At 37.8% G+C, this 24,839-nt stretch overlaps 2 protein-coding genes across 2 annotated transcripts in view; both read right to left on the bottom strand.

Moving 5' to 3' along the window:
• LOC125245588 (scavenger receptor cysteine-rich type 1 protein M130-like) overlaps positions 1–22,483 on the bottom strand; it is a 105,055-nt gene extending 82,572 nt beyond the window's left edge. The window contains exons 1-13 of the mRNA XM_048156250.1: positions 22,414–22,483; positions 20,748–20,809; positions 20,366–20,558; positions 19,656–19,970; positions 19,069–19,392; positions 18,636–18,950; positions 18,080–18,403; positions 6,347–6,664; positions 1,315–1,611; positions 1,144–1,221; positions 615–944; positions 304–501; positions 122–205 (exon numbers count right to left, since the gene is read on the bottom strand). Of these exons, the coding sequence (XP_048012207.1) occupies positions 122–205; positions 304–501; positions 615–944; positions 1,144–1,221; positions 1,315–1,611; positions 6,347–6,664; positions 18,080–18,403; positions 18,636–18,950; positions 19,069–19,392; positions 19,656–19,970; positions 20,366–20,558; positions 20,748–20,809; positions 22,414–22,483 (2,908 nt within the window). The remainder of the gene's footprint in view (positions 1–121; positions 206–303; positions 502–614; positions 945–1,143; positions 1,222–1,314; positions 1,612–6,346; positions 6,665–18,079; positions 18,404–18,635; positions 18,951–19,068; positions 19,393–19,655; positions 19,971–20,365; positions 20,559–20,747; positions 20,810–22,413) is intronic.
• LOC125245456 (scavenger receptor cysteine-rich domain-containing group B protein-like) lies at positions 7,896–9,171 on the bottom strand. The gene is made up of 2 exons (XM_048156055.1): positions 8,727–9,171; positions 7,896–8,383 (listed from the first exon to the last, which is right to left on the bottom strand). Exons 1-2 carry the CDS (start codon positions 8,944–8,946, stop codon positions 8,043–8,045), a joined length of 561 nt encoding a protein of 186 aa, XP_048012012.1. The 5' UTR covers positions 8,947–9,171; the 3' UTR covers positions 7,896–8,042.
• Positions 22,484–24,839: the final 2,356 nt, after the last annotated feature.

Raw genomic sequence — 24,839 nt, 5'->3', positions numbered from 1 at the left:
CAGCAGCTCTGTGGTTTTCTGCAGGAGGTTTAACAGGACTAATAATAGATGAACATCGAGTGTCTGACAGACTCTCTTATTAATTCATCATATTAAATAAGATTCAGGGCTCATGTCTCACCCCTCTGAGTGAAGTGATTGTGTCTGTGATGAATCTCCTCATAAACGGCCTCAGTCGTGCTCCTGTGTCTCCTCTTAGAGAGAGCTGTGAGTGTAGAGAGACAAACCTGCTGTCAGTTCACAACACATGACTGATCACACACTGAATAAGACACAATATGACAGTCTCTGGATCTCTCCTACCTCTCCTCATCACTCTGTTCTGCTGAATCAGTATAAGCAGTGGCACTAAGAGCAGTAAGAGCACAACTCCCAGTACAATCACAAGCACAGAGAGAGACGGAGGAGTTTGTGGACGAGAGACTGATGTTGAGCTCACTGTCTGAGAAACTGAAGGAGAAGATGATGTTGTTGTGGCAGGAGTAGTGGACACTGACAAATCTGTTGAAAAAGACACAAACACATTCAAAATCAAATAAAAGCAAATGATGGTTTAAATACACAAATATTATTAGCACTAAAATGACTAATATTGGTCAGTGTTTTGTTGTGACCTGCACAGGTGAGTCCAGCGTGATATTTTTTGGAGCAGTCAGTGTGGTTCTTCAGGGAGAGAGGACAGTCCCACAGGTGAATCTCATTCCCTCTGCACTCGACTCTGTTCAGCCACACAACACCTTCACCAGCATCAGAGGCTGAATTCCCATCAGATGAATTCCCATCAGCCCTCAGTGCTGCTCCACAACCCAGCTGTCTGCAGACCACCTGAGCATCGCTGATGTCCCACAGATCATCACAGACTGAGCCCCACACAGCGTTATGATACACCTCCAGCCTCCCAGAGCACCGGCCCTCCCCTCCACTCAGTCTGAGAGGAACATGATCTAAATCACACACATCAACATCACTGACCAGCTTCAGGACAACATTTACAAAAACAAATTTACAATGCATTTTATAACTATTTAAAGTTATTATAAATTATTAGTGTTCAAGTGCATAGATTTTAATACATATATATAGAAAAAAATACATCCTAAATTTAGAACTATTAAGATAATAATAAACTCAAAATAAACTTACTTGAACACTGTCTCTGGTGAGGAGATGATGAGTTTGAACATGTCAGACGACTCTGAGGAGATTCATGAGTCTGTTCCTCTGAGATTAAAACATTAAATTTTCATTCAAGACTGAAAAGAACAATTAAAAAAAATATATATATTATTTTAAATCAGTAAAATATAATCTCACTTGAGCAGGTGATTTTGGCCACTTCATTATCACAGTCATTCAATCCCCAGGGTGAAGATGGACACTGCCATATAGTGGAATCATGACGTCGACATTTAAAATAATCAAGCCAATTATGAGACTTCAGTCCCTCTGAATTACTGGGTTCACTGGCAGATCTTCCACAGTTCAGCTCTTGACAGATCAGACTCGCTGTGTCTCTGTCCATCTTATTGTAACACACATTTCCCCAGGATCCATTGTAGAAAACCTCCAAATTCCCTTCACAGCCCTCAGTTAACCTGATCTCTTTAAACTCTAGAAAGACAAGGATGAGAATCAACTTCAACTCTCATGTGACTTACAGTATCTCACAGAAGTGAGTACACCCCTCACATTTTTGTAAATATCTTTTCATGTGACAACACTGAAGAAATGACACTTTGCTACAATGTAAATAGTGAGTGTACAGCTTGTATAACAGTGTAAATTTGCTGTCCTCTCAAAATAACTCAACACACAGCCATTAATGTCTAAACCACTGGCCACAAAAGTGAGTACACCCCTAAGTGAAAATGTCCAAATTGGGCCCAATTTGCCATTTTCTCTCCCTGGTGTCATGTGACTCGTTAGTGTCACAAGGTCTCAGGTGTGAATGGGGAGCAGGTGTGTTAAATTTGCTGTTATTGCTCTCACTCTCTCATATTGGTCACTGGAAGTTCAACATGGCACCTCATGGCAAATAACTCTCTGAGGATCTGAAAAAAAGAATTGTTGCTCTACATAAAGATGGCGTCGGCTATAAGAAGATTGCCAAGACCATGATACCGAGCTGCAGCACGGTGGCCAAGACCATACAGCGGTTTAACAGGACAGGTTCCACTCAGAACAGGCCTCGCCATGGTCGACCAAAGAAGTTGAGAGCACGTGCTCAGCGTCATATCCAGAGGTTGTGTTTGGGAAATAGATGTATGAGTGCTGCCAGCATTGCTGCAGAGGTTGAAGGGGTGGGGGTTCAACCTGTCAGTGCCCCAGACCATACGCCGCACACTGCATCAAATTGGTCTGCATGGCTGTCATCCCAGAAGGAAGCCCCTTCTAAAGATGATGCACAAGAAAGCTCGCAAACAGTTTGCTGAAGACAAGCAGACTAAGGACATAGATTACTGGAACCATTTCCTGTGGTCTGATAAGACCAAGATAAACTTATTTGGTTGAGATTGTATCAAGTGTGTGTGGTGGCAACCAGGTGAGGAGTACAAAGACAAGTGTGTCTTGTCTACTACAGTCAAGCATGGTGGTGGGAGTGTCATGGTCTGGGGCTGCATGAGTGCTGCCGGCACTGGGGAGCTACAGTTCATTGAGGGAACCATGAATGCCAACATGTACTGTGACATACTGAAGCAGAGCATGATCCCGTCCCATCTGAGACTGGGCCGCAGGGCAGTATTCCAACATGATAATGACCCCAAACACACCTCTAAGACGACCACTGCCTTGCTAAAGAAGCTGAGGGTACCTAAACCCTATTGAGGGGCATCCTCAAACGGAAGGTGGAGGAGCGCAAGGTCTCTAACATCCACCAGCTCCGTGATGTCATCATGGAGGAGTGGAAGAGGACGACCTGTGAAGCTCTGGTGAACTCCATGCCCAAGAGGGTTAAGGCAGTGCTGGAAAATAATGGTGGCCACCAGGCGCGGATTAACGCACAGGCTTACCTAGGTTGCAGGGGCCCCAGATTGGCCAGACTTTTTTTTTTTTTTTTTTTTTTTTTTTACAGCACAAAAAAAAAAAAAAGACCCTCATTGGCCCATAAGAAACATTTGGGTCACATCTGTCCAATCAGCTGCTGATCAATTCATATTAATCATTTTCATTTACGGCACTGCTATTGCTAGACGGCATATAGTGGCAAAATGTCCGAAGGAAATTATAGTGGAGCACAAAAAAACGGAAAATACAAAGGTTAAAAGAACAACGTGAACAAGATATACAGAAAAAATACCCAAATTGACTTGATACTTCAAGGCATTTGATACATCAAGACGCAGTTCGTGAGGGAGAGATCGTTAACGGCAGGAAATCCAGACATTCGCCTATGATTGATCGATCTCAAATACGGATTATCACTTGAAACATGTAAGTAGAAGCAACTTTACAAGTCCGCTAATTTTAGCCTAGTCCTAGATAAATCTGCGCTCTTATTAGGCGCATATCCAAATGTTTGTGTGGAGAGCGCGCTCACTGTTTGACATGGAGGCGCCGGTGCGATCACTTAAAATACTCTGCCATTTTGGTCATAGCCTACTTCCCTCACAGACACGATAAATACATCTGTAGAAAGCTTGAAATGTCCACTTTTAATCGAACCAATTCAAATGGAAAATAGCCTAGGCCTGCATATTCTCAGATTATGTAATCCGTATGAAACATATAGGCGCGTCCACTAGTAGCGGACATGACGAATCAGCATCGTAGACTTCATCTTTGCAGCCGAAAACAGAAAACATTAACAATAAAATATTAAAATGTTTAGAAAGTCTGCTTGCTGTTTTTTTCACTACACACTCATAATAATTACATTTACCGGTGCGCTGTGACAAGTTTTATGCGTGCGCTTGAGCGCTGGGTAGGCTATCATAGGCGGAGCGTGTGTAAGGCTGGGGAAGGCTATAGCCTTCCCCTGGCAATGGGTCAGAAATTAGAGGGGGCATCTGCACATTTAAACTAAATCTAGTAATAAAGTGAAAAATACATTTAATATATATTTAATATAGATCTGCTCATGTTGCGCGTTTTACAGCGTTGCGCCCTATAACCAATCACACATGATTCTGTTGAGCTTACAATTGCAATGGCCAATCAGAGGCGTTCAGATTGGCCATTCGGAGTTTTGTTCAGTGCGCGAGCTGAACTCGGAATTCTAGCTGAATTCTGCACTCTCGCGAATGCTCTCAGTCTCATCATACACAGATTTGGTGAATGTGCTCTTGAGAGCGTCAAAACTAATATAAACAGGTTTTCTATTTACAACGTATTTTTGAGCAATGTAGCCAATCACAAACTTACTTGGTGATTTCTTGAACGCATGAGTTTTTGTCCAGTGCTGAGATCTGCACACTTAAATCCTATCATTATAATTTAACGTTTAACAAAAAAGTTTAGTTATTATAGGTCAAAGGATATTCACTGTTCAGTCAGCTTAATCGATTAGCAGAACTTTGTGAGATTGCAATGAAATAAGATGAGTGACAGCTTAGTGGTTACATAGGGAGGGCTTTTATGCACGCTTTTTATGCTTTATAGTATGGAAGCTCGTTTTCGCCACTTAATAAAAAAAGTCAGAACTGCCAGATATAAACTCGCAATTGCGTCATATAGTCACAATTTAGTAACAATTCTGACTTTTTTATCCCTCGCAATTGTGAGTTTATATCTCAGAATTGTGATGTTATAACTCGCAATTGTGAGAAAAAAAGTCAGAATTGCAAGATAAAAAGTCACAATGCTGAGATATAAAGTCGCAATTACTGTTTTTAATTTTTTATTTAGTGGTGGAAACGGGCTTATAGGCCGAATTCATTCAGAATTTGAAGATCACATTTTATTTTGGGATGTGTATAGGTTGCTGACAGGCCACACGTAACTATTTCATGACATAGAGTCTGTGTTTTTCATGGTGTTTTTCCGCCTATGCTATGTATTATTTATTGGTTTATATGATTTATTATGATTTTCAATTTCACATTTTACCTATGTGATGTGGTGGTAATTGTGTTACTGTGTTGGTCCACCAGTTGAAGGAACATAGAAGAAAAACTGTAGTATTGGCTGTCTCCATGTGTGTGTGTGTATGCCAGCTAACCTTAAGATTTGCGTGTGGACCATGTATGGCACTAAATAAATTTTTTCAAGAAAGCACAATGATTATGGGGGGGGGCCTCACACAAAGAGCAGCCTATAGGGGCCCCTGACCATCTTAATCCACCCCTGGTGGCCACACAAAATATTGACACTTTGGGCCCTATTTGGACATTTTCACTTAGGGGTGTACTCACTTTTGTGGCCAGTGGTTTAGACATTAATGGCTGTGTGTTGAGTTATTTTGAGGGGACATACAAGCTGTACACTCACTACTTTACATTGTAGCAAAGTGTCATTTCTTCAGTGTTGTCACATGAAAAGATATAATAAAATATTTACAAAAATGTGAGGGGTGTACTCACTTCTCTGAGATACTGTAAATCGGTTCAATTGGGATGGAAATAAAAGAATTCGATGATTAAATAAATCGATGATTCTTTTAGTGCTTTTAAGGAAAAAATACTTGGAAAAACAAAATACATATCCATTTCCAAAGGATGAGATCATTTTAATAATAAATATATTTAAACATTTCAAACAATTCATGCAAAGAGTGTTTACACAGACTTTATAGTAAGAGGAAATATATATGAGTATTACACAATTTTTAAACAAACAAAAATGTAAAAATTTAATTTATTCATATTTTTAAAATGCTACTGACCAAATGCACAATATGTACAGCATATTATTTAGCTACATTTTGTTGTATGAGCATCCAGTCAGTAACTACACTGATTTAGTCTCAACTTTGGTTCAAAACTGTATGTTTTTGATTTACTGGACAGAATTGACCCATTTGTTCAGGAATCACTACACTAGTTATGCTTTTCGCTTTTAATTCACTTAAAGAACCGACTCACTAAAGTCATTCATTAGGCAATTGGACTACATTAGTTGCACTATGTGTCAAGCTGTAGATTCAGTAATGTTGTATTGTGGTACTGATAAGTAAGTACTTCAGAAAAGTCTGTCAGAGTATTTTAGTACAGTACTCCATCCACACCGAAAAGTGCACATGAAAGAACCATTACCGGAATTGGTTCTAATATTTTCTAAATATTTTCTGAATAAGGACCTATTCTCAGTTCCCAAAACTGCTGTAAATGTGCAAATGCAACTATACTGAATATTATCAGTCACATACATTATTAAAATGTTATTATTTAAATTATTTTTTACAGTTTACCTGAACACACGACTCCTACATCCTCCTTGTGTTGACAGTCATGTTTTCCCCAGCCTGGAGAAGAGCAGCTCCACAGGGACGTCTCATTCCCCTCACACTCCACCTCATCCAGCCATATGGGTCCAGAACCAGGACCAAACCAGGCTGGTACCTGCAGGTTACTGAGGGCCACTCCACACTGCAGCTGTCTGCACACCACATGGGCATCTTTAATATCCCAGGAGTCATCACACACTGTCCCCCATGAGCCGCTGTGAAAAACCTCCAGCCTCCCTGCACAGTCTCCCCCAGAACCCACCAGCCTGATGGACCCGTGACCTGATATTCAGAGAAAGAGAAACACATTAGTGATCACTAACATCTGAAGAATCTGCCCAGATGTTGCTCTTCTCACCAAGGCAGGTGATTGACAGCTGTTGTGTGGAGCTGCACTTGAGAGTTTGTGGAGAGCTGCAGTTCCTCAGATGAGCTTCACTCCCAGAGCACTGGAAGCCCGTCACACACTCATGACTGTGTTCAGGACTGGATGAAGAGGAGCCGGAGAAGTTCAGCACAGAGCCACAGCCCAGCTGTCTGCAGACCACAGAGGATTCAGTGAGACTCCAGGAGTCCAGCAGAACTCTCCTCCAGACCTGATGGATGGAAACTTCCACCTCCCCCTCACACTGTCTCTCTCCAGACAACCGCACCAGACCATCATGAACAGCCAGAGAGGAATCTGAGAGAAAGATGTGACACTTTATTAAGATATTTCTAGATAATTTATAATATTTTTCAAAAAATAAAATCCCCTCACTAGAGCAGATGACTCCAACATCTCGTCTATGAGAACATTCAGCTCGACTCCATGAAGAGATGGAACATTCTGAGAGTTTTGTTTCATTCCCGTCACAATCAAACACATCAGCCCAGATTTCACCACTTCCCTCTCCAAACCAGTCTGATCCTACAACAGACACAGCAATCCCACAATTCAGCTGTCTACAGAGGAGACTGGCAGCTCTCATATCCCAGCATGCATCACACACTGTGCCCCATTTACTGAAGTACTGACGCTCAACTCGACCAGAACAGATGTCAGGACCATTGACCAGTCTGAGGTCAGTGTAACCTGGACAAAGAAGACAGAGTTTACTGTAACTGATCAAATCAAGAAGAAACTGATTAAATAATTACATTTTATTTTAACAATTAAATTTCTTTATAGAAAGACTGAACATTGACATTTTACCAGAACAAATCAGTCCCACATTGTTTTCTTGAGAGCACTGAATGTCTTGTGAAGTTGAACACAATCGAATGTGTGATTCATTTCCTCTGCACTGAATCTCTTGTGTCCATATCTGAGCGTCTCCTTTGCCAAAAGCATCTTCTCCCAGCACCTGTACAGGAGCCCCACAGTCCAGCTCTCTACACACAACCTCTGCATCCTTCTGGTCAAAGGCAGCGTCACACACTGTGTACAATCGTCCTCCAAAATACATTTCCAATCTTCCAGAACACAGGTGAAAACCAGCAACAAGACTATACCTTCCGAAGGTATCTGATGATTTTGACAGAGAACACAGCACATAAGATCACTTTATTGTGTTGAACAAACATGTTATATTTATTAACTTATTATGAACTGCTCTGAAAACAATTTAAAAATTCATATATGATGTTTATGGATGAAAGTCAGATCAGTGATGAATTATCAGGGTGATGTATGGAGCAGCTCACCTGAGCATCTGACTCCAGCATCTTCACTATGACTACAGCCATGAACACCCCATCCTAATGATCCACAGTTCTTCAGTGTAGACTCTGATCCACTACAGGCCGCATGACTCATCCAGATTTGTCCTGATCCTTCTCCAAAGTAAGCATCACTCACAGCCTCTAGAGCCTCTCCACATCCTATCTCTCTACACACCACTTCAGCGTCATTCATATCCCAGCCATCATCACACACTGTTCCCCACTGACCTCTATGAAGAACCTCCACTCGACCAGCACAGGGATTATTGCCATTAACTAACCTAACAGTCTCCAAATCTGTACATGAAAAAGAGAGAGAGAGAGATTTAACCACAGCAGTAGTAGAACATCTGTAGAATACAGCTTACTTTGTATTTCTTGATATATATATATATATATATATATATATATATATATATATATATATATATATATATATATATATAAAATATTCTATAAGACTATATCATCATTAAATTGGCTAGCAGTAAAAGTTCAAATGATTTATTACAAATTTAATTAATAATTAAATAATATAGTGCCACAAGAGCTTAGTTTATATTACACAGGCCTCTATTCGGTTTTTAGTGGTCTAAGGCCAAGTAGAATTTCACATCTTAACAGTCTATTTTGTACTTACCAGATGTTGTTAGAGTGACTATAGAGGAGAGTAAAACGAGTGTCAGACATCCCTCCATCTTCTTCTGCTCGTCACACTGTTTGTTTGACTCTGTTTCTCCTTCTGCTCCCTCAAACACACTGAAGAAACTGGCTCCTGTCAGTCCCCTAAAGAGAGAGAGACTCTCACAGCTGCCAATGACACTCACTGTTACCTTATTAGACACAACAGAGGAAATCATCAAACACAATCAGTGACAAATCAGAAAGCAGCATTTTTATTTTCTCCATATATCAATAAAGTGTGAGCGCTGATGAGCGGGACTCCTCCTCCAGCGTGAAGAGACACTTCACTGAGGACAGACTCGTGTCAGTCATATGTCAGCGTGGAGATAAAGTCACACTAAACTTAAAGAGACTGATAGAGAAACACTGCAGGTTATATTCAGCATCAAAGCCTGGATCTGCACACACAACATACAACACTGATGACTGATTCTGTAAGTCTGATCACTTCAAACACATGTAACTTAGTAGAAGAAGAACATTTTTCATTAATTATTTGAAAAAAAGTGTAACATTTTAATCTTACTGTTACTGGATAAATTATGCATAATATTACTATTTTACTACTTTGTTCTATTATTTTAAAAATAAAATTTGATTACAACATAGTATAAACTATATTTTTGCTAAGCAATTCAGATTTTTTTATTGAATAAATTAAATATTATCTACATAAATAAGTAAACCTTAGAGAATAATAAACAACATCAATAAACATGTTTAATGCTGCAATGCTGTATTTGTCCAGCAGATGGCAGTAAAACACCTCTTATTGAAGACTACAAGGGTCTGTCCCTGTGTTGAGCATGAAGGAGCTGTGAACATGTTTCAGGACAGAAATCAATGGTTTTTCTTCTCTTACAGCAACATTTATAAGTAACTTGTTTCATGTAGAGCTCATTTTCACTGCACATTCATTTTACACTTTATCTGCTGTTGTAACAGACTATAGTCTATGTACAGAGGGACAGAATGTCTTCTTTAGCAAGAGTGATTTCAGGTAATATCAGGTTTTTCACGGACAAACTTTAAATTTGCCCTGTAATCCTGAATATTTGTCATAAGAAGAAAAATGGAAAACTCATTTTAGATGCAGGTTTGTTCCTCGTAATAGTAAAATATATTCTGATCATAAAAAAGTTTCACCAATGAACAGAAAAAAAACTGACTGAGAATTCTGAAAGAATTCTGACTGCGAGATGAACAAGCTCCTCCTCCTCTGTGAGTCTCTCGAAGAGGAAAAAAAAATCAAATTTTAATACTACAAACAAAATTGGATAATATATATATTAGAAAGGCAGAAGGAGCGTATGTTAGGTCAAGAGCTGGGTGGATTGAAGAGGGAGAGAAGAGTAGGCTACTTCATATGTCTACAGACTTGAAAAAAGAAGACAAGCCAAAAATGCTATATTGTCATTGATAATTGACGATGCAGAAACTGTAAGTTTCATTAAGTAATGAAATCTTTTTTTATAAGGATCTGTATTCGTCCAATTTTTCTCAAGCAGATTGTAATTTGTTTTTTGAAAGAATACAACAGTCTATTCCTCATTTTGATAGTGAATTTAAAAAAAAACTGCGTGATGAAGATTTGCAGATAGAGGAATTAGATTTAGCTGTGGAAAACCTCAAATTAAATAAATCACATGGTCCTGATGAACTAACTTCAAATTTTTATAGATTTTTTTGGAAGGATTTAAAAGAATTGTTTAAAGCTTTTCTACAATCTAGGCACATTAAGCTCTACACAGAGACAAGGGCTGATTACGTTATAAACCCGATAAAGACTCTAGATAGACTATAGATAATCTGCGTCCGATAACCTTGTTAAATACTGATTACAAAATGTTTGCACACATTTTTGCCAACAGACTTAAAAAAGGTATAAATAAGGTTATTAATGAATCTCAATCAGGTTTGGCGGGTCGCTCCATTCATAATAATATAAGATTCATTATGGATTTGTTGGATTATAGTGACTGGATAGAAGATGATGGTTTTATTTTATTTTTAGACTTCAAAAAAGCTTTTGATATGTTAGAGCACTGCTTTTTATTTAATATTTTATTTCTTTTTATTTCTCCAGTCTTTTGGTTTCAGAGACAGATTTGTAAATATTATAAAGATGATTTACAAGGATATAAACAATTCAATATCTCTTCCGTTTGGTACATCTAAAAGGTTTATGATTGGCCGTGGTGTAAGACAGGGGTGCCCCCTCTCGCCTCTTTTGTTTATTATTGCAACAGATCTGTTGACTCGTTTAATTATTAGTGATTCAAGTATTAAAAAGCTGAAGGTGTTTAACATGGCTGTTGGTTTTAGTCAGTTAGCGGATGATACCACTCTTTTTTTACAGGACGCAGATCAAATTTTTCTGTTTTATTTCTTTAGTTGATTTTTTTCAAAAGCATCAGGTCTCCACTTAAATATGTCCAAATGTGAGCTTATGCCCATAATTGCGATCACACATCATTAACAACCCTGTTAAAAATGCCACTAAGGTTTTATCATTACGAGAAATTCAGAGAGATGCATGGAACTTAATTATTTAGAAAAATAAAAAAAGGCCAAAACATTTTCAAACAATTGGTTACAAAGAGACCTTTCTATTTTTGGTAGAGTATTGTTGTCTAAAGCAGAGTTTCTGTCAAGGATCATCTACCCCACAATTGCTTTAGCTCCTTTTTCATATGTTTCTAAATTAATTAATCACTCATTGTATAATTTTATTTGGAAGAATAAGATTTTTTTTTTTTAAATTATATAGTCAATCCCTATGATGGGTGGTTTAAACATAATGATAAACAACATGATTTTGAACAGATGAATGGCATGTTGAAGTTAAAATGGTTACAAGCATTTTTATACAATTCTGAGAGTTTTTGGTTTAAAATTCCTGCATCATTATTTAAGAAATTTGGTGGCATTGAATTCTTACTTAAATGTGACTTTGATATTTCTAAACTTCCAATTAAATTATCTGTATTTCATCAACAAGCTTTGCGATACTGGAAACTAGCACACACCCATAACTTTACACCACATAATTCCTTAATATGGAATAATAAGTAGAAATAAATCACTCTTTTATGAAGATTGGTTTTGTAAAAATATTTGGTTTATAAAGGATCTCTTTGACAATGATGGAAAGGTGCTGGACTACAATGCCTTTACTATTAAATTCAAGTGTCTTCTGGGAAAAAGTGCAATAATGGTTAAAAGAGGGAAATGTGGTTGAATTGAACCTGTCCTTTAGATATTAAGTATGGAACAGTATTTAAGAATTATTTGAGACAATACTCAAAAACTTTGTCAAAAACAAAAATAAATAAAAAATGGAATTTTGTTAGATTTAGTGGATAAATATAATTTATTATAATGTTTTTATTTTATCCCCTGTATTTAATCTACATTTATTAATATGGATCGTTTAAAAATATATATATTTTTTATGTTAAGTCTAAGCCCCTCTTAACATTGATGTCTTTGAATGTAAGTTGTATGCCAATTTGTTTTGTAAATTTGTAATATTTTTTTTAATACTTTAATAAAAAAATAAAAAAATAAATAACCATAAACCAAAGCACTTACCATAATCATGTGACATGGTTCTGCCCCAGGCTACCTTTTTACTCTAGGTTTTTTGGAAATAACTTAATATTTATCCATCAGATTAAAAAAAAAAAAAAAAAAAAAAAACTGAAAAAACAACAACATATTGGCTGAGGCACCAGGGAACCGTAGATTAATTAGATTGATCAGAACCATTGATATGTACTGTTTATGTATAAGACACAAAAGATGCTTCCTCATAAACGGCTCAGAAATCTTCATCCTCCACTGGGACACATTCAAATATCAGGGTGTTTTTGTCTTATTGGAGACATTTGTACACTAGGAGTGTTCTGGATAAATGTAATGATGCTTAAAATTTAATAGCCATTAGATTTAAAATAAACAATGAAAATTTAAATAACCTAATTATTAGAATAGTTGTATATTTAGATTTAGACAGAACTATTAAATAGTTTTGCATAATTCGTCCACAAGATGGCAGTAATACACATGATTCAAAGCATTGTGCATATACTGTATATAAATCTATTATATAAACAGTGATTTGTTTAATTTTATAATTTCACAAAAAAGCATTATTGTTTGTTTTATTTTTATTAGTATAAATACAATAGGCCAAAAACCAATACAGCAAAAAATTCACAAAAGCTTTTTGTTGTTTCATTACAAAAAGATTTCAAATAACATAAAACTTGAGATTACAGAGAAATATCACTGTAGAATGTTCAAATGTGTTGAGCAGAGGCAGTGGGTGTGGTCATTCAGTCATTCAGCTCCTCCCTCTTTGATTGACTCCTCCCCCACATCATCATAATCTGTTATTAAACAAACAAAATCTTAAATTATTTAACATGATTCTATAATAAATGTTCAATGTCATGAATATTTCAAATGGAGCCTATAAACCTGGAAAAATATAATAAAAATATTTAAGAAATAAAGTGTTAGAATATAATGTTACAGTAACTTACCTGACAGGTTTCTCATATCTTCAGTGACACTCGTCACATCATCATACTCCTCCTGAACTCCTTCTGATCAACAGAAATCACATGAAAATGTCACACTAATTAATAAAACACTTTATCTCATTTAATGGATCCCTTTTCCCTTAAATGATTATTTGATTACACAGAAATCATGTCTAATATTCATGTAAACAAATGTAAAAGGTGATAATAAAATGCAGTTCTCACCTGTTATCATCATAACTCTCTGGTGCTTCCACTACACATGAAAATATAAGTCAAAATATATAACTTTAAGACAGCAATTTAAAATATTATCAGTATCGAGCTTGATTAGATGAACAGTTTGTAAAATATTGATTTAAAAAAAAAAAAAAACCTTTTTTTAATATCAGATTTCTGTCGGGTGGTGATGACATCATTATCATTGCTCTCAGGTGTTTCTTCTACAAAGTTAACACAATATCACACTCAAACACACACTTTAGTGAAATTTTTGTTTTCCTTCAATTTACTTTAATATTGTTATTTGAAACTATTTAATTATATAATAACAGAGCGACACCTGTCTCACGATCTGGTTTCAGTCCATCAGTGATGACATCATCATATTCTCCCGGTGTGATTTCCTTCATCTCTTCTGCATCAACACAGAATATGTTTGGATACAAAAGCCAAAATATGTTCATGTTGCAGGTTATATTAATCATCTGGTAATAAATCATGTGATCAGTTTCAAAAGGTCGCTGACCTTTCAGGCCACTGCTGTTGGTGACATCATCATAATATACAGTCTTGAACTCTTTTTCTAAAAAGGAGAACAGAAAGTTAATATAGAAGTAAACAGCATATTTAAATAGTATTGAGTCATCAGTCAAACATTTAATAGAATTTGTTAATTAGATTTATTTATTTAGGTTGAATTCAATGAAAAAGTAAACTGTCATTGATTCAAAGAGCTGATGTGATCATTCATATCATATTTTTACTTATTTAAAATTAATTGGGTTTGGGATGCTAAGTAAGCTCTTTATCTCTTCCAACTCTACAAATGCACCACATTTAGATCCCTGCTTAGTGCTTATAATTTCACACAGGAAGAGATCTTAACTGACACAGTGGCATAAACATGCAGCTTTGTGGTTTGGAGGTTGGTAAAGTCTCATCTACAGATTCCTCTGATAACACATCAACTACCCAGAAACACAAATAGTAACACAACGATATGACGTTCTCAGTAAAGAGTAAAGAGACTTTCATTAATATCTTTCTCCAGAACATTCTCGTTCACTGTTCCTTGCTGGTGGAATGATCTTCCTGCCTTCATCCAGAATGCAGAATCCATGGCAATATTCAAAAGACAGCTGAAAACTCATCTCTTTCGTGAGCACTTATCCTCATCCTAAAAAACAATACAAAATTCTGTACCTATCCTTTCACTTCCTTTAATCCTTCTCTATTGAAGCTTATGATACTCTGAGCACTGCCTAAAACTTGTATTGTGAGCACTTATTGTGTCTATTTGCCTCGTCATTACGACTCGCTTGTATTCCTCAATTGAAAAAGTCGCTTTGGATAAAAGCATCTGCCAAATGAATAAATGTAAATGTAATATAAAAATCTTATGTTTTATGATTGATATGGCAGTGAATGACAGAAAAAACTTTAGTTTTACAGTGGATCAGATCTGAATCACTGATGTCTCCCTTATTTCCTGATAAAGTGATATTCACCAGTTCACACTTACATATAATGTAATAGAGTAAAGAGTATGTGTTTATGGGCTCTGAGCTCAGAATGTGGCCGAAACCCAGAGTACTCAATCCCACCCCACCCCTCATGCACCCCTCCAGCTGGGATGAACAGTTAAGTGTGAGGAGAGATGCTGAAAAACTGTTGTGGGACAGAGGTGCGTTGACTATTTATATAGAGGCCTCCTCACACTGACTGAGTAGATTATCTGAATGTGCTCTTCCTGAACTTTGTTAAAACATCATGATGTGATTAAGACTGAAGTATAAAGAGTCTCATTGTACTGCAAAAATTTGTAATGCACCTTACTGAGGCGTAAGCTTTACTGTCTATGGCTTTCATTTTCACCAAGGTTTTCAGAATCTCTAATCACCTATATTGTAACATAATTAAATCTTTTAACATTCTCCCATGATACCTCACCCCTCTGAGTGAAGTGATGAATCTCTTGATAAACGGCCTCAGTCTGAGTCCTTTGTAGTTCTGTGTACCAGTCAGAGAGAGCTGTGAGTGTAGAGAGACAAACCTGCTGTCAGTTCACAACACATGACTGATCACACACTGAATAAGACACAATATGACAGTCTCTGGATCTCTCCTACCTCTCCTCATCACTCTTTTCCGCTGAATCAGTATAAGCAGTGGCACTAAGAGCAGTAAGAGCACAACTCCCAGTACAATCACAAGCACAGAGAGAGACGTTTGTGGACGAATGACTGATGTTGTGGTATTGGACACAGACAAATCTGTCCTTGTAAAAACAAATACACACAAACATTAAAAATAATTACTTTTAATAGTTTTATTTAAATTATATTTAAAATAAAAATATTGTTAGCTCTAAATGTCAAAAAATTACTAATATTGCTCAGTGTTTGCTGTGACCTGCACAGATGAGTCCAGCGTGATCTTTGTTGGAGCAGTCAGTGTGGTTCTTCAGGGAGAGAGGACAGTCCCACAGGTGAATCTCATTCCCTCTGCACTTGACTCTGTTCAGCCACACAACACCTTCACCAGCACCAAAGACTGAATTCCCATCAGCCCTCAGTGCTGCTCCACAACCCAGCTGCCTGCAGACCACCTGAGCATCGCTGATGTCCCACAGATCATCACAGACTGAGCCCCACACAGCGTTATGATACACCTCCAGCCTCCCAGAGCACCGGCCCTCCCCTCCACTCAGTCTGAGAGGAACATGAACTAAATCACACACATCAACATCACTGACCAGATTCAGCACATTTACAACAAAACACACACTGAAACTGAACAAAGATGGCTTTAAAAGTTTAAATGTATGATTAGATTTATGAATTTGATTATGATTTTAAATGCAAATAAATTTTTGTTTAAATGCACATATTTTAGACTAAACATTTAACAAATTTGTTGTCTAAAATCTTACTTGAACACTGTCTCTGGTGAGATGATGAGTTTGAACATGTCAGACGACTCTGAGGAGATTCAGGATTTTCCTCAACTGAGATTATAAAATGAAGAGAACTGAATTTTAGGATACAAGAGTCATAACATCTCTCAGTGAAACATATCATCAATGTGAAAACTGAAACCTTATGAATCATGTAAGGCTCTTTCTATCAGCTTGTATTTCAGAAACATTTACTCACCACATTAAATATGCTGAAGATGCATCTTTTTCGTCAACACTTGACATTTTAATACTAACACTTACTATTTCTACTGTATTTAAGAAAAAAATGTACTTGCTATGTGTACTGTGCTGGAATAACTGGGACTAGTCACAGCACTTGCATATTGTTGGCCTATTGATGGTTTGATTGCTTCTATTGCTCTCCTCATTTGGAAATCACTTTGGATAAAAGCATCTGCTAAATAATTAAATGTAAATATATATAAACATTGTGTTTAAAGAAACCTGACTATTGAGACCATCATTAAAATATCATCTCACTTGAGCAGGTGATTTCGGCCACTTCATTATCACAGTCATTCAGTCCCCAGGGTGAAGATGGACACTGCCATAGAGTGGAATCATGACGTCGACATTTAAAATTATCAAGCCAATTATGAGACTTCAGTCCCTCTGAATAACTGGGTTCACTGGCAGATCTTCCACAGTTCAGCTCTTGACAGATCAGACTCGCTGTGTCTCTGTCCATCTTATTGTAACACACATTACCCCAGGATCCATTGTAGAAAACCTCCACATTCCCTTCACAGCCCTCAGTTAACCTGATCTCTTTAAACTCTAGATAGGGTTTGGGGTGGGGAATGAGAACCAATGAATTTAAAGAATTTAAGAATTTCGATTCCAGTTCCTTAACAATTCCATTAACAATGTTTTAGTGCTTTAAGGAATAGATATTTGAAAAGAACAAAAAAAGGAGAAAGAAATTAAAATACACTGCCAATGATGAGACAATTTCAATATATACATATAAACTAGTTGTCAGATGCATGTCTTTGATTCACTAAAAAGAAGAGTCATCTGTTTAGGATTCAGTAGTCACTTTGTGTGTTTCAGCAGTGTTACAGAGCACAGGAAACTGCCAGACTGTTTCAGTATTGCATGAGAGTCTGTATGCATAAGAAAAATCTGTTAAATTATTATTTAAATTATTGTTCACAGCTTACCTGAGCACACGACTCCTACATCATCCTTGTGTTGACAGTCATGTTTTCCCCAGCCTGGAGAAGAGCAGCTCCACAGGGACGTCTCATTCCCCTCACACTCCACCTCATCCATCCATATGGGTCCAGAACCAGGACCAAACCAGGCTGGTACCTGCAGGTTACTGAGGGCCACTCCACACTGCAGCTGTCTGCACACCACATGGGCATCTTTAATATCCCAGGAGTCATCACACACTGTCCCCCATGAGCCGCTGTGAAAAACCTCCAGCCTCCCTGCACAGTCTCCCCCAGAACCCACCAGCCTGATGGACCCGCGACCTGATATTCAGAGAAAGAGAAACACATTAGTGATCACTAACATCTGAAGAATCTGCCCAGATGTTGCTCTTCTCACCAAGGCAGGTGATTGACAGCTGTTGTGTGGAGCTGCAGTTGAGAGTTTGTGGAGAGCTGCAGTTCCCCAGATGAGCTTCACTCCCAGAGCACTGGAAGCCCATCACACACTCATGACTGTGTTCAGGACTGGATGAAGAGGAGCCGGAGAAGTTCAGCACAGAGCCACAGCCCAGCTGTCTGCAGACCACAGAGGATTCAGTGAGACTCCAGGAGTCCAGCAGAACTCTCCTCCAGACCTGATGGATGTAAACTTCCACCTCCCCCTCACACTGTCTCTCTCCAGACAACCGCACCAGACCATCATGAACAGCCAGAGAGGAATCTGGAGAGAAGATCTGATTTGTTACTAAAATATTGCAATTTTGGAATATGCTTTACATTAATAATACATTTTACATAATAAATTCAGAAATAAATGACAAGAGAAATAATCTTTCAGTCTAAAATGAACATGTGAAATATACAACACACAAAGAGAACTGAAATATTGTATTCATACTATTGAGTCTTTCAGCAGAGTAATATCAGTGAATCGTCCTGTAATATGGACTCACTAGAGCAGATGACTCCAACATCTCGTCTATGGGAACATTCAGTTCGACTCCATGAAGAGATGGAACATTCTGAGAGTTTTGTTTCATTCCCGTCACAATCAAACACATCAGCCCAGATTTCACCACTTCCCTCTCCAAACCAGTCTGATCCCACAACAGACACAGCAATCCCACAATTCAGCTGTCTACAGAGGACACTGGCAGCTCTCATATCCCAGCATGCATCACACACTGTGCCCCATTTACTGAAGTACTGACGCTCAACTCGACCAGAACAGATGTCAGGACCATTGACCAGTCTGAGGTCAGTGTAACCTGGACAAAGAACATAGAGGTTACAGAAAATAATCAAACCAAGAAGAAACCGATCAGATAATTACATTTTAGTTTAACAATTAGATTTCTCTACAGAGGCTGAACATTGACATTTTACCAGAACATATCAGTCCCACATCGTTGTCATGGGTGCAGTTTACATTATTTGAGGTTGATGATGGACAGTGTCGAATGTGTGATTCATCTCCTCTGCACTGAATCTCTTTTGATCCAATCTGACCATTTCCTTCACCAAAAGCATCTTCTCCCAGCACCTGTACAGGAGCCCCACAGTCCAGCTCTCTACACACAACCTCTGCATCCTGCTGGTCAAAGGCAGCAGCACACACTGAACCCCAGCCGCCTACAAGAAGCATCTCCACTCTCCCAGAGCACAGGTGAGATCCATCCACAAGTCTTGATCTTCCATAGTTTATGGTTTCTGATAATATTTACAAAACAGAGAAAACCATCTCACTATGATTATCATGTGGATGTAAAACAACAGCAAGTCCTTTAAATAATAATTGATTTTTTTTAATGGATGAAAGTCAGTTGTTTATACAACAAAATATGCTAATTATCAATTAAGGGCTTACGAATTGCTGTAAAAACAAATAGCTCAAAATAATTTTTAATTGCATGTATGATGTTATGGATGAAAGTCAGATCAGTGATGCATTGGTGGTGTATGGAGCAGCTCACCTGAGCATCTGACTCCAGCATCTTCACTATGATCACAGTTATGAACACCCCATCCTCTTGATCTACAGTCCTTCAGTGTAAACTCTGATCCACTACAGGCCACATTATCCATCCAGATTGGTCCTGATCCTGATCCAAAGTGAGCCTTACTCACAGCCTCTACAGCCTCTCCACATCCTATCTCTCTACACACCACTTCAGCGTCATTCATATCCCAGTGATCATCACACACTGTTCCCCACTGACCAGCATGAAGAACCTCCACTCTACCAGCACAGGTACTGTTATCACTGACCAATGTAACATTCTCAAAATCTGTAGATAAGAGAGAGAAAGGGATTTAACCACAGTAGTAGAACAGCTTATAATCATCTACAGAATAATATAAAACTGAGGAATATATTCATATACAGAGAGAAGTTATCACACACAAATATTTATAGATATTCCAAGCTGGAAAACTGAAGCTGGACGAGAACATATTAAAAATGATCTTGGCATCATTAAATTGGCTGCCTAACAAAGCTCAAACAAATAATAATAATTTAAAAACATAATTTCGGATATTTAGTAGTCCAGTGTCACAAGATCCAATTTATCCATCTAAACACAGGCCTGTATTCAATTTCTAGTGATATGAGGCCATCATAGATAAAACTGCTCATTCAACATGTATCCTTTCCCCTTTTTACAGTCTATTTTGTACTTACCAGATGCTGTTAGAGTGACTATAGAGGAGAGTAAAACGAGTGTCAGACATCCCTCCATCTTCTTCTGCTCGTCACACTGTTTGTTTGACTCTGTTTCTCCTTCTGCTCCCTCAAACACACTGAAGAAACTGGCTCCTGTCAGTCCCCTAAAGAGAGAGAGACTCTCACAGCTGCCAATGACACTCACTGTTACCTTATTAGACACAACAGAGGAAATCATCAAACACAATCAGTGACAAATCAGAAAGCAGCATTTTTATTTTCTCCATATATATCAATAAAGTGTGAGCGCTGATGAGCGGGACTCCTCCTCCAGCGTGAAGAGACACTTCACTGAGGACAGACTCGTGTCAGTCATATGTCAGTGTGGAGATAAAGTCACACTAAACTTAAAGAGATTGAGAGAGAAACACTGCAGGTTATATTCAGCATCAAAGCCTGGATCTGCACACACAACATACAACACTGATGACTGACTGATCACTCTATTTTTCTAAATTATACTAAATTGAACATTTTAAAGTTATTTTTTGGGACAAAAGTGCATGATAATAAGTGGATTTTACTACATTGTTATTTATAATGTTCTAACCAAGTGCACAATTAACAGTATGTTAATACGTTATAAAATGAACAGGAATCAGAAAAGATTTGTAAATATAAATTGGTTTATATTCCTTTTAGCATCATATTAGGAAATTTGTAGTTGTAGGTTTGTTCAATGCTGAAATGAGTAATTAATCCAGCAGATGGCAGCAAAACACTTCTTATTGCAAGGAAGAGCAGACAAGAGTCTTGTCCTTGTGTCACTACATGAGAGATGGGGTAAAAGGCCCACAGTATTCATACAAATACTTTAGCTAAAATAATGTTTTTAACAATGTCTAGGTTAATACTTGTTGAAAAGAATCACTTCAGCAACATTTGTAGCTACTATTTTCTGTTTATTTTGATAAATAAAATAATTAACTCTTGTTCAATAAATATACTGTCATTAAAATAGGCCTATTTTAATATAAAAATCTATTTTAAAAATACAGAAACAAAATTTCTTTAAAAAGTATAGATTCTGAAAGCATTGAAGGATATTCCATAATATTAATATAGATTTACAGCAAGCTAGTAACAATAAATTATATTTTATTATGATATGATTAATATTAATCGCGGGGTTAGTTGTAACACACATGGTTTAAAACTTCCACACACGCTAGCATGAAGAAACTTAGCGTATTTACTAGTTGCCATATCGAAGGATCTTGGCAAGCGCTGCTGCACGCAAGCTTTTTTAAAACTATTCCTCTGCATTCATGCAGTGTAAATCAAACAGTTACATCAATGAGATACTAGCCTAGTCTGCGGCCACAATCCCGTGCTAATGGTAGGCCCACGGCGCAAATTACAAGACAAAACAAAAAAAGGAAAAGGGACGTGCACAGACATTTTGGGGGGCAGGGGCTCAAGTGGAAAAAGGGCACTTCTCATAAAAAATTAATAAACCCTTAAATATATTAAGACAACTCTGACTTCCTTACCAATTTATTTTAATTCCCTTACACTCACACAATTGTTTTATACTCCACATATTTCTACAAAATAATCAGTTCACACAGAGACCATGTTCTTCTTTAGTATTCATTAGGTTTATCACAAGAGCAGGAAACAGCAACTATTTTCAAGTAGCTATATATTTAGAATAAATGACTGCACCAAGGAGAGGGACATAGTTTCACTAATAATTTGTTTATTTTGCACAAATCAATAAATCGTTTTAATTCTTTTGGTGTTATTATAATACTTCTTTCATGTAGGGGACAATTTTAAGATTTTGGTTCATTTTTGCTGCCATGTCTTTTACTCTAATGGAAAGAAAACTTAACCCTAACCCTACACATTTAGATGTACTACCATCCGTCTGTTTGCATCTGTAGATTTCTTCTAAATTAACCAAAACAAGCTAATCTGTATTTAAACACATCAAGAGTTTTTTTCCCCCCTGAAATGTCATGAATACATTATATATTATAATAAATCCCTGCAGAAGGCACCAAAAGCCTGCTGATTTTTGTAGTTACACAGCACAGCACGATCAAATCCACGATCAAAGCCAACAACCATAATTAAAAATATATTATTAGTTAAATAATAATATTCGGCCACCTTTTTTTTGATAGAAATGCAATTTCTTTAACAAGAATATGTGGACATCAGACATACAAAGACAGAGCGAGGGTTTAAATTTGTATATGTATTATCATGTGCGTAGATTTAAGAATAGCATTATGTAATGCTGTATTATGATTTTTAGATAGTTTTAATAAATCGTGAATCCTTTTCTTTAGAAAACTGTCTAATAAAGCGGATCATGGATGCGCATCCATGGAAAGCTCCTCTTCTGGTATTGACAGCCCTACAGATATCTTTACCATGGTTTAAAACGCAATGCAAAGCACATTAAAATAATTAAAATTATAATATGATATAAATTGCATTAGTGTCAAATCAGGCAGATACGTTGATGGTGGTCAAACTATTAACGCGGCGTTAAACGTATAAATAATCTCAACCTTAAATAGCCAAATTCACATGTTTGTGAACATATAGGCTCCATCTAGGGCTTTTTTTCTTTTTCGCTTCTCATCGCCAGACAGCAGTTGTATTTTCCCGGGAATAGTTGTCACAAGTTTTCAGCCAGCAAGCAAACATGTGGTGTTGCGGGCTGCGCGCGCGTTCGGGAATGAATGGCGTGTCGCGGGGGGGGGGGCTGGGAGCAGCTGAACTCGACAAAGCCGACTTGATATATAGTATTTTTTTATTATTATTCAGCAAATATATTTGTTTAACAGGGAAGCTGTGCGTAAACAGGAATATATTCATTAATTAAAGCTGCAAGCAGCGTTGAGAGGGCCCTCGCACCCGGGCTCACCGCCACCCGTTGGCCTCAGGAAAACAGTGAACAGTGGGCGTCATGCATTTAAGTGAGTGAATACAGGAGAATTATGCCAAAGTCATTTCGAAATGCCACACTTCCTGTGGCCAACAGGTGGCGCTTTGACCGTAACTGAATTTTGCCATGTTGATGTCTTCAGGCCAGGACTTTTATCGAACATGTGAAGTTTGGAGCAGATCGGACATTGTATGCCTGAGTTACAACAACTTCCTGTTTCTTTCGTGGCGTTAATCGCATACATTAGCACTCATCCAAGTGTTGCATGATTTAACGTGTTTCTATAATGTCTGGTACTTCGTGGCATGATGAAATGTGAATCTGGTAGTGAATTACAGTATAAAGCATGCCACTTCCTGTTGCCAGCAGGTGGCGCTATGACTAACTGAATATTATCATATAGACGTCTTTAGGCTAGGACTCTTATCACACATGTGAAGTTTGGAGCAGATCGGACATAGTATGCCTGAGTTACAACAGTTTCCTCTTTCATGGCGAAACATCAGACTTTGTCAGGCCGCCACGGACACGCCCTTCACCGAAAACTCAAGATCTTTGATATTTATCATCGCTAAGGTCTTAAGATTAGACTGACAACATATGATGTTGATCTGGTTAAATCTCCATGAGGAGTTAATCAGAGTGTAAAACATGTCATTTCCTGTTGCCTGCAGGTGGCGCTATGACTGTAACTGAATATTGTTATGAAGATGTCTTCAGGTCAGGACTCTAATAAAGTATGTGAAGTTTGGGGCAGATCCGACATTGTTTGTCTGAGTTACAACAACTTCCTAGCCTGACGTGGTCATACTCAATTCTAGTCAGAATATGAGTCTGATACTGCTCCATTGGGCTTTGATTATGGGGGCGTATTTCAACCGATCCAGGAAAGACCTCAATTGGATAGACCTACAACCAATCAGAGCTACAGAGTAAGTGACGTATGTTGAGCGACGCATAGTTGTCAACAGAACTCTTCTTAGCGACCATCGGGCCAGCTGACAAATCAAACTTTTGCCGAATCCCGTAGGAAGGACGGCAAAGACATCTTTCCCATCGACAAATGCCTTGATCGCGGTCCTCTGTTCCTCTTTTAAAATTAATGCGCTGTCGATATCTTCTATAACGGACGCAATGGCGGAATCTACACATCTCAGTTCTTCAACAGCCATCATTGTTGTAAACTAATTGACCTTTCGCAAAGACTCGTCCCCCTTAGTTACTGTTGCTTTGTCCGACAAGCCGTGGCGCTGTCACGCCACACAGAGTGGAAAATACATCGCGGAGCAAAGAAGAAACTGACAACACATCGACAGACGCGACAGAGCAGGTTACTTATGATATTAAACAAAGTCCCAGCTTTCAAACTGTGTAGTTATTAAAAAAATTCAAACAATAAAAACCGTTTTGTGGCTCTTTAATGTGTTGTGACCATGATCGTGACAGATTGCTGTAGCGCCTCAGCTCAAGAGGCTCGTTAACCGATCATCTCTTCCTACTAGTCCATTTATAGCATCAAATAAACAT

This window comes from Megalobrama amblycephala, linkage group LG14 (assembly GCF_018812025.1).
Source record: "Megalobrama amblycephala isolate DHTTF-2021 linkage group LG14, ASM1881202v1, whole genome shotgun sequence".
NCBI lineage: Eukaryota > Metazoa > Chordata > Actinopteri > Cypriniformes > Xenocyprididae > Megalobrama > Megalobrama amblycephala.
Note: the sequence above shows the minus strand (reverse complement) of the source record. Positions and strands in the feature narration are given on the sequence as shown.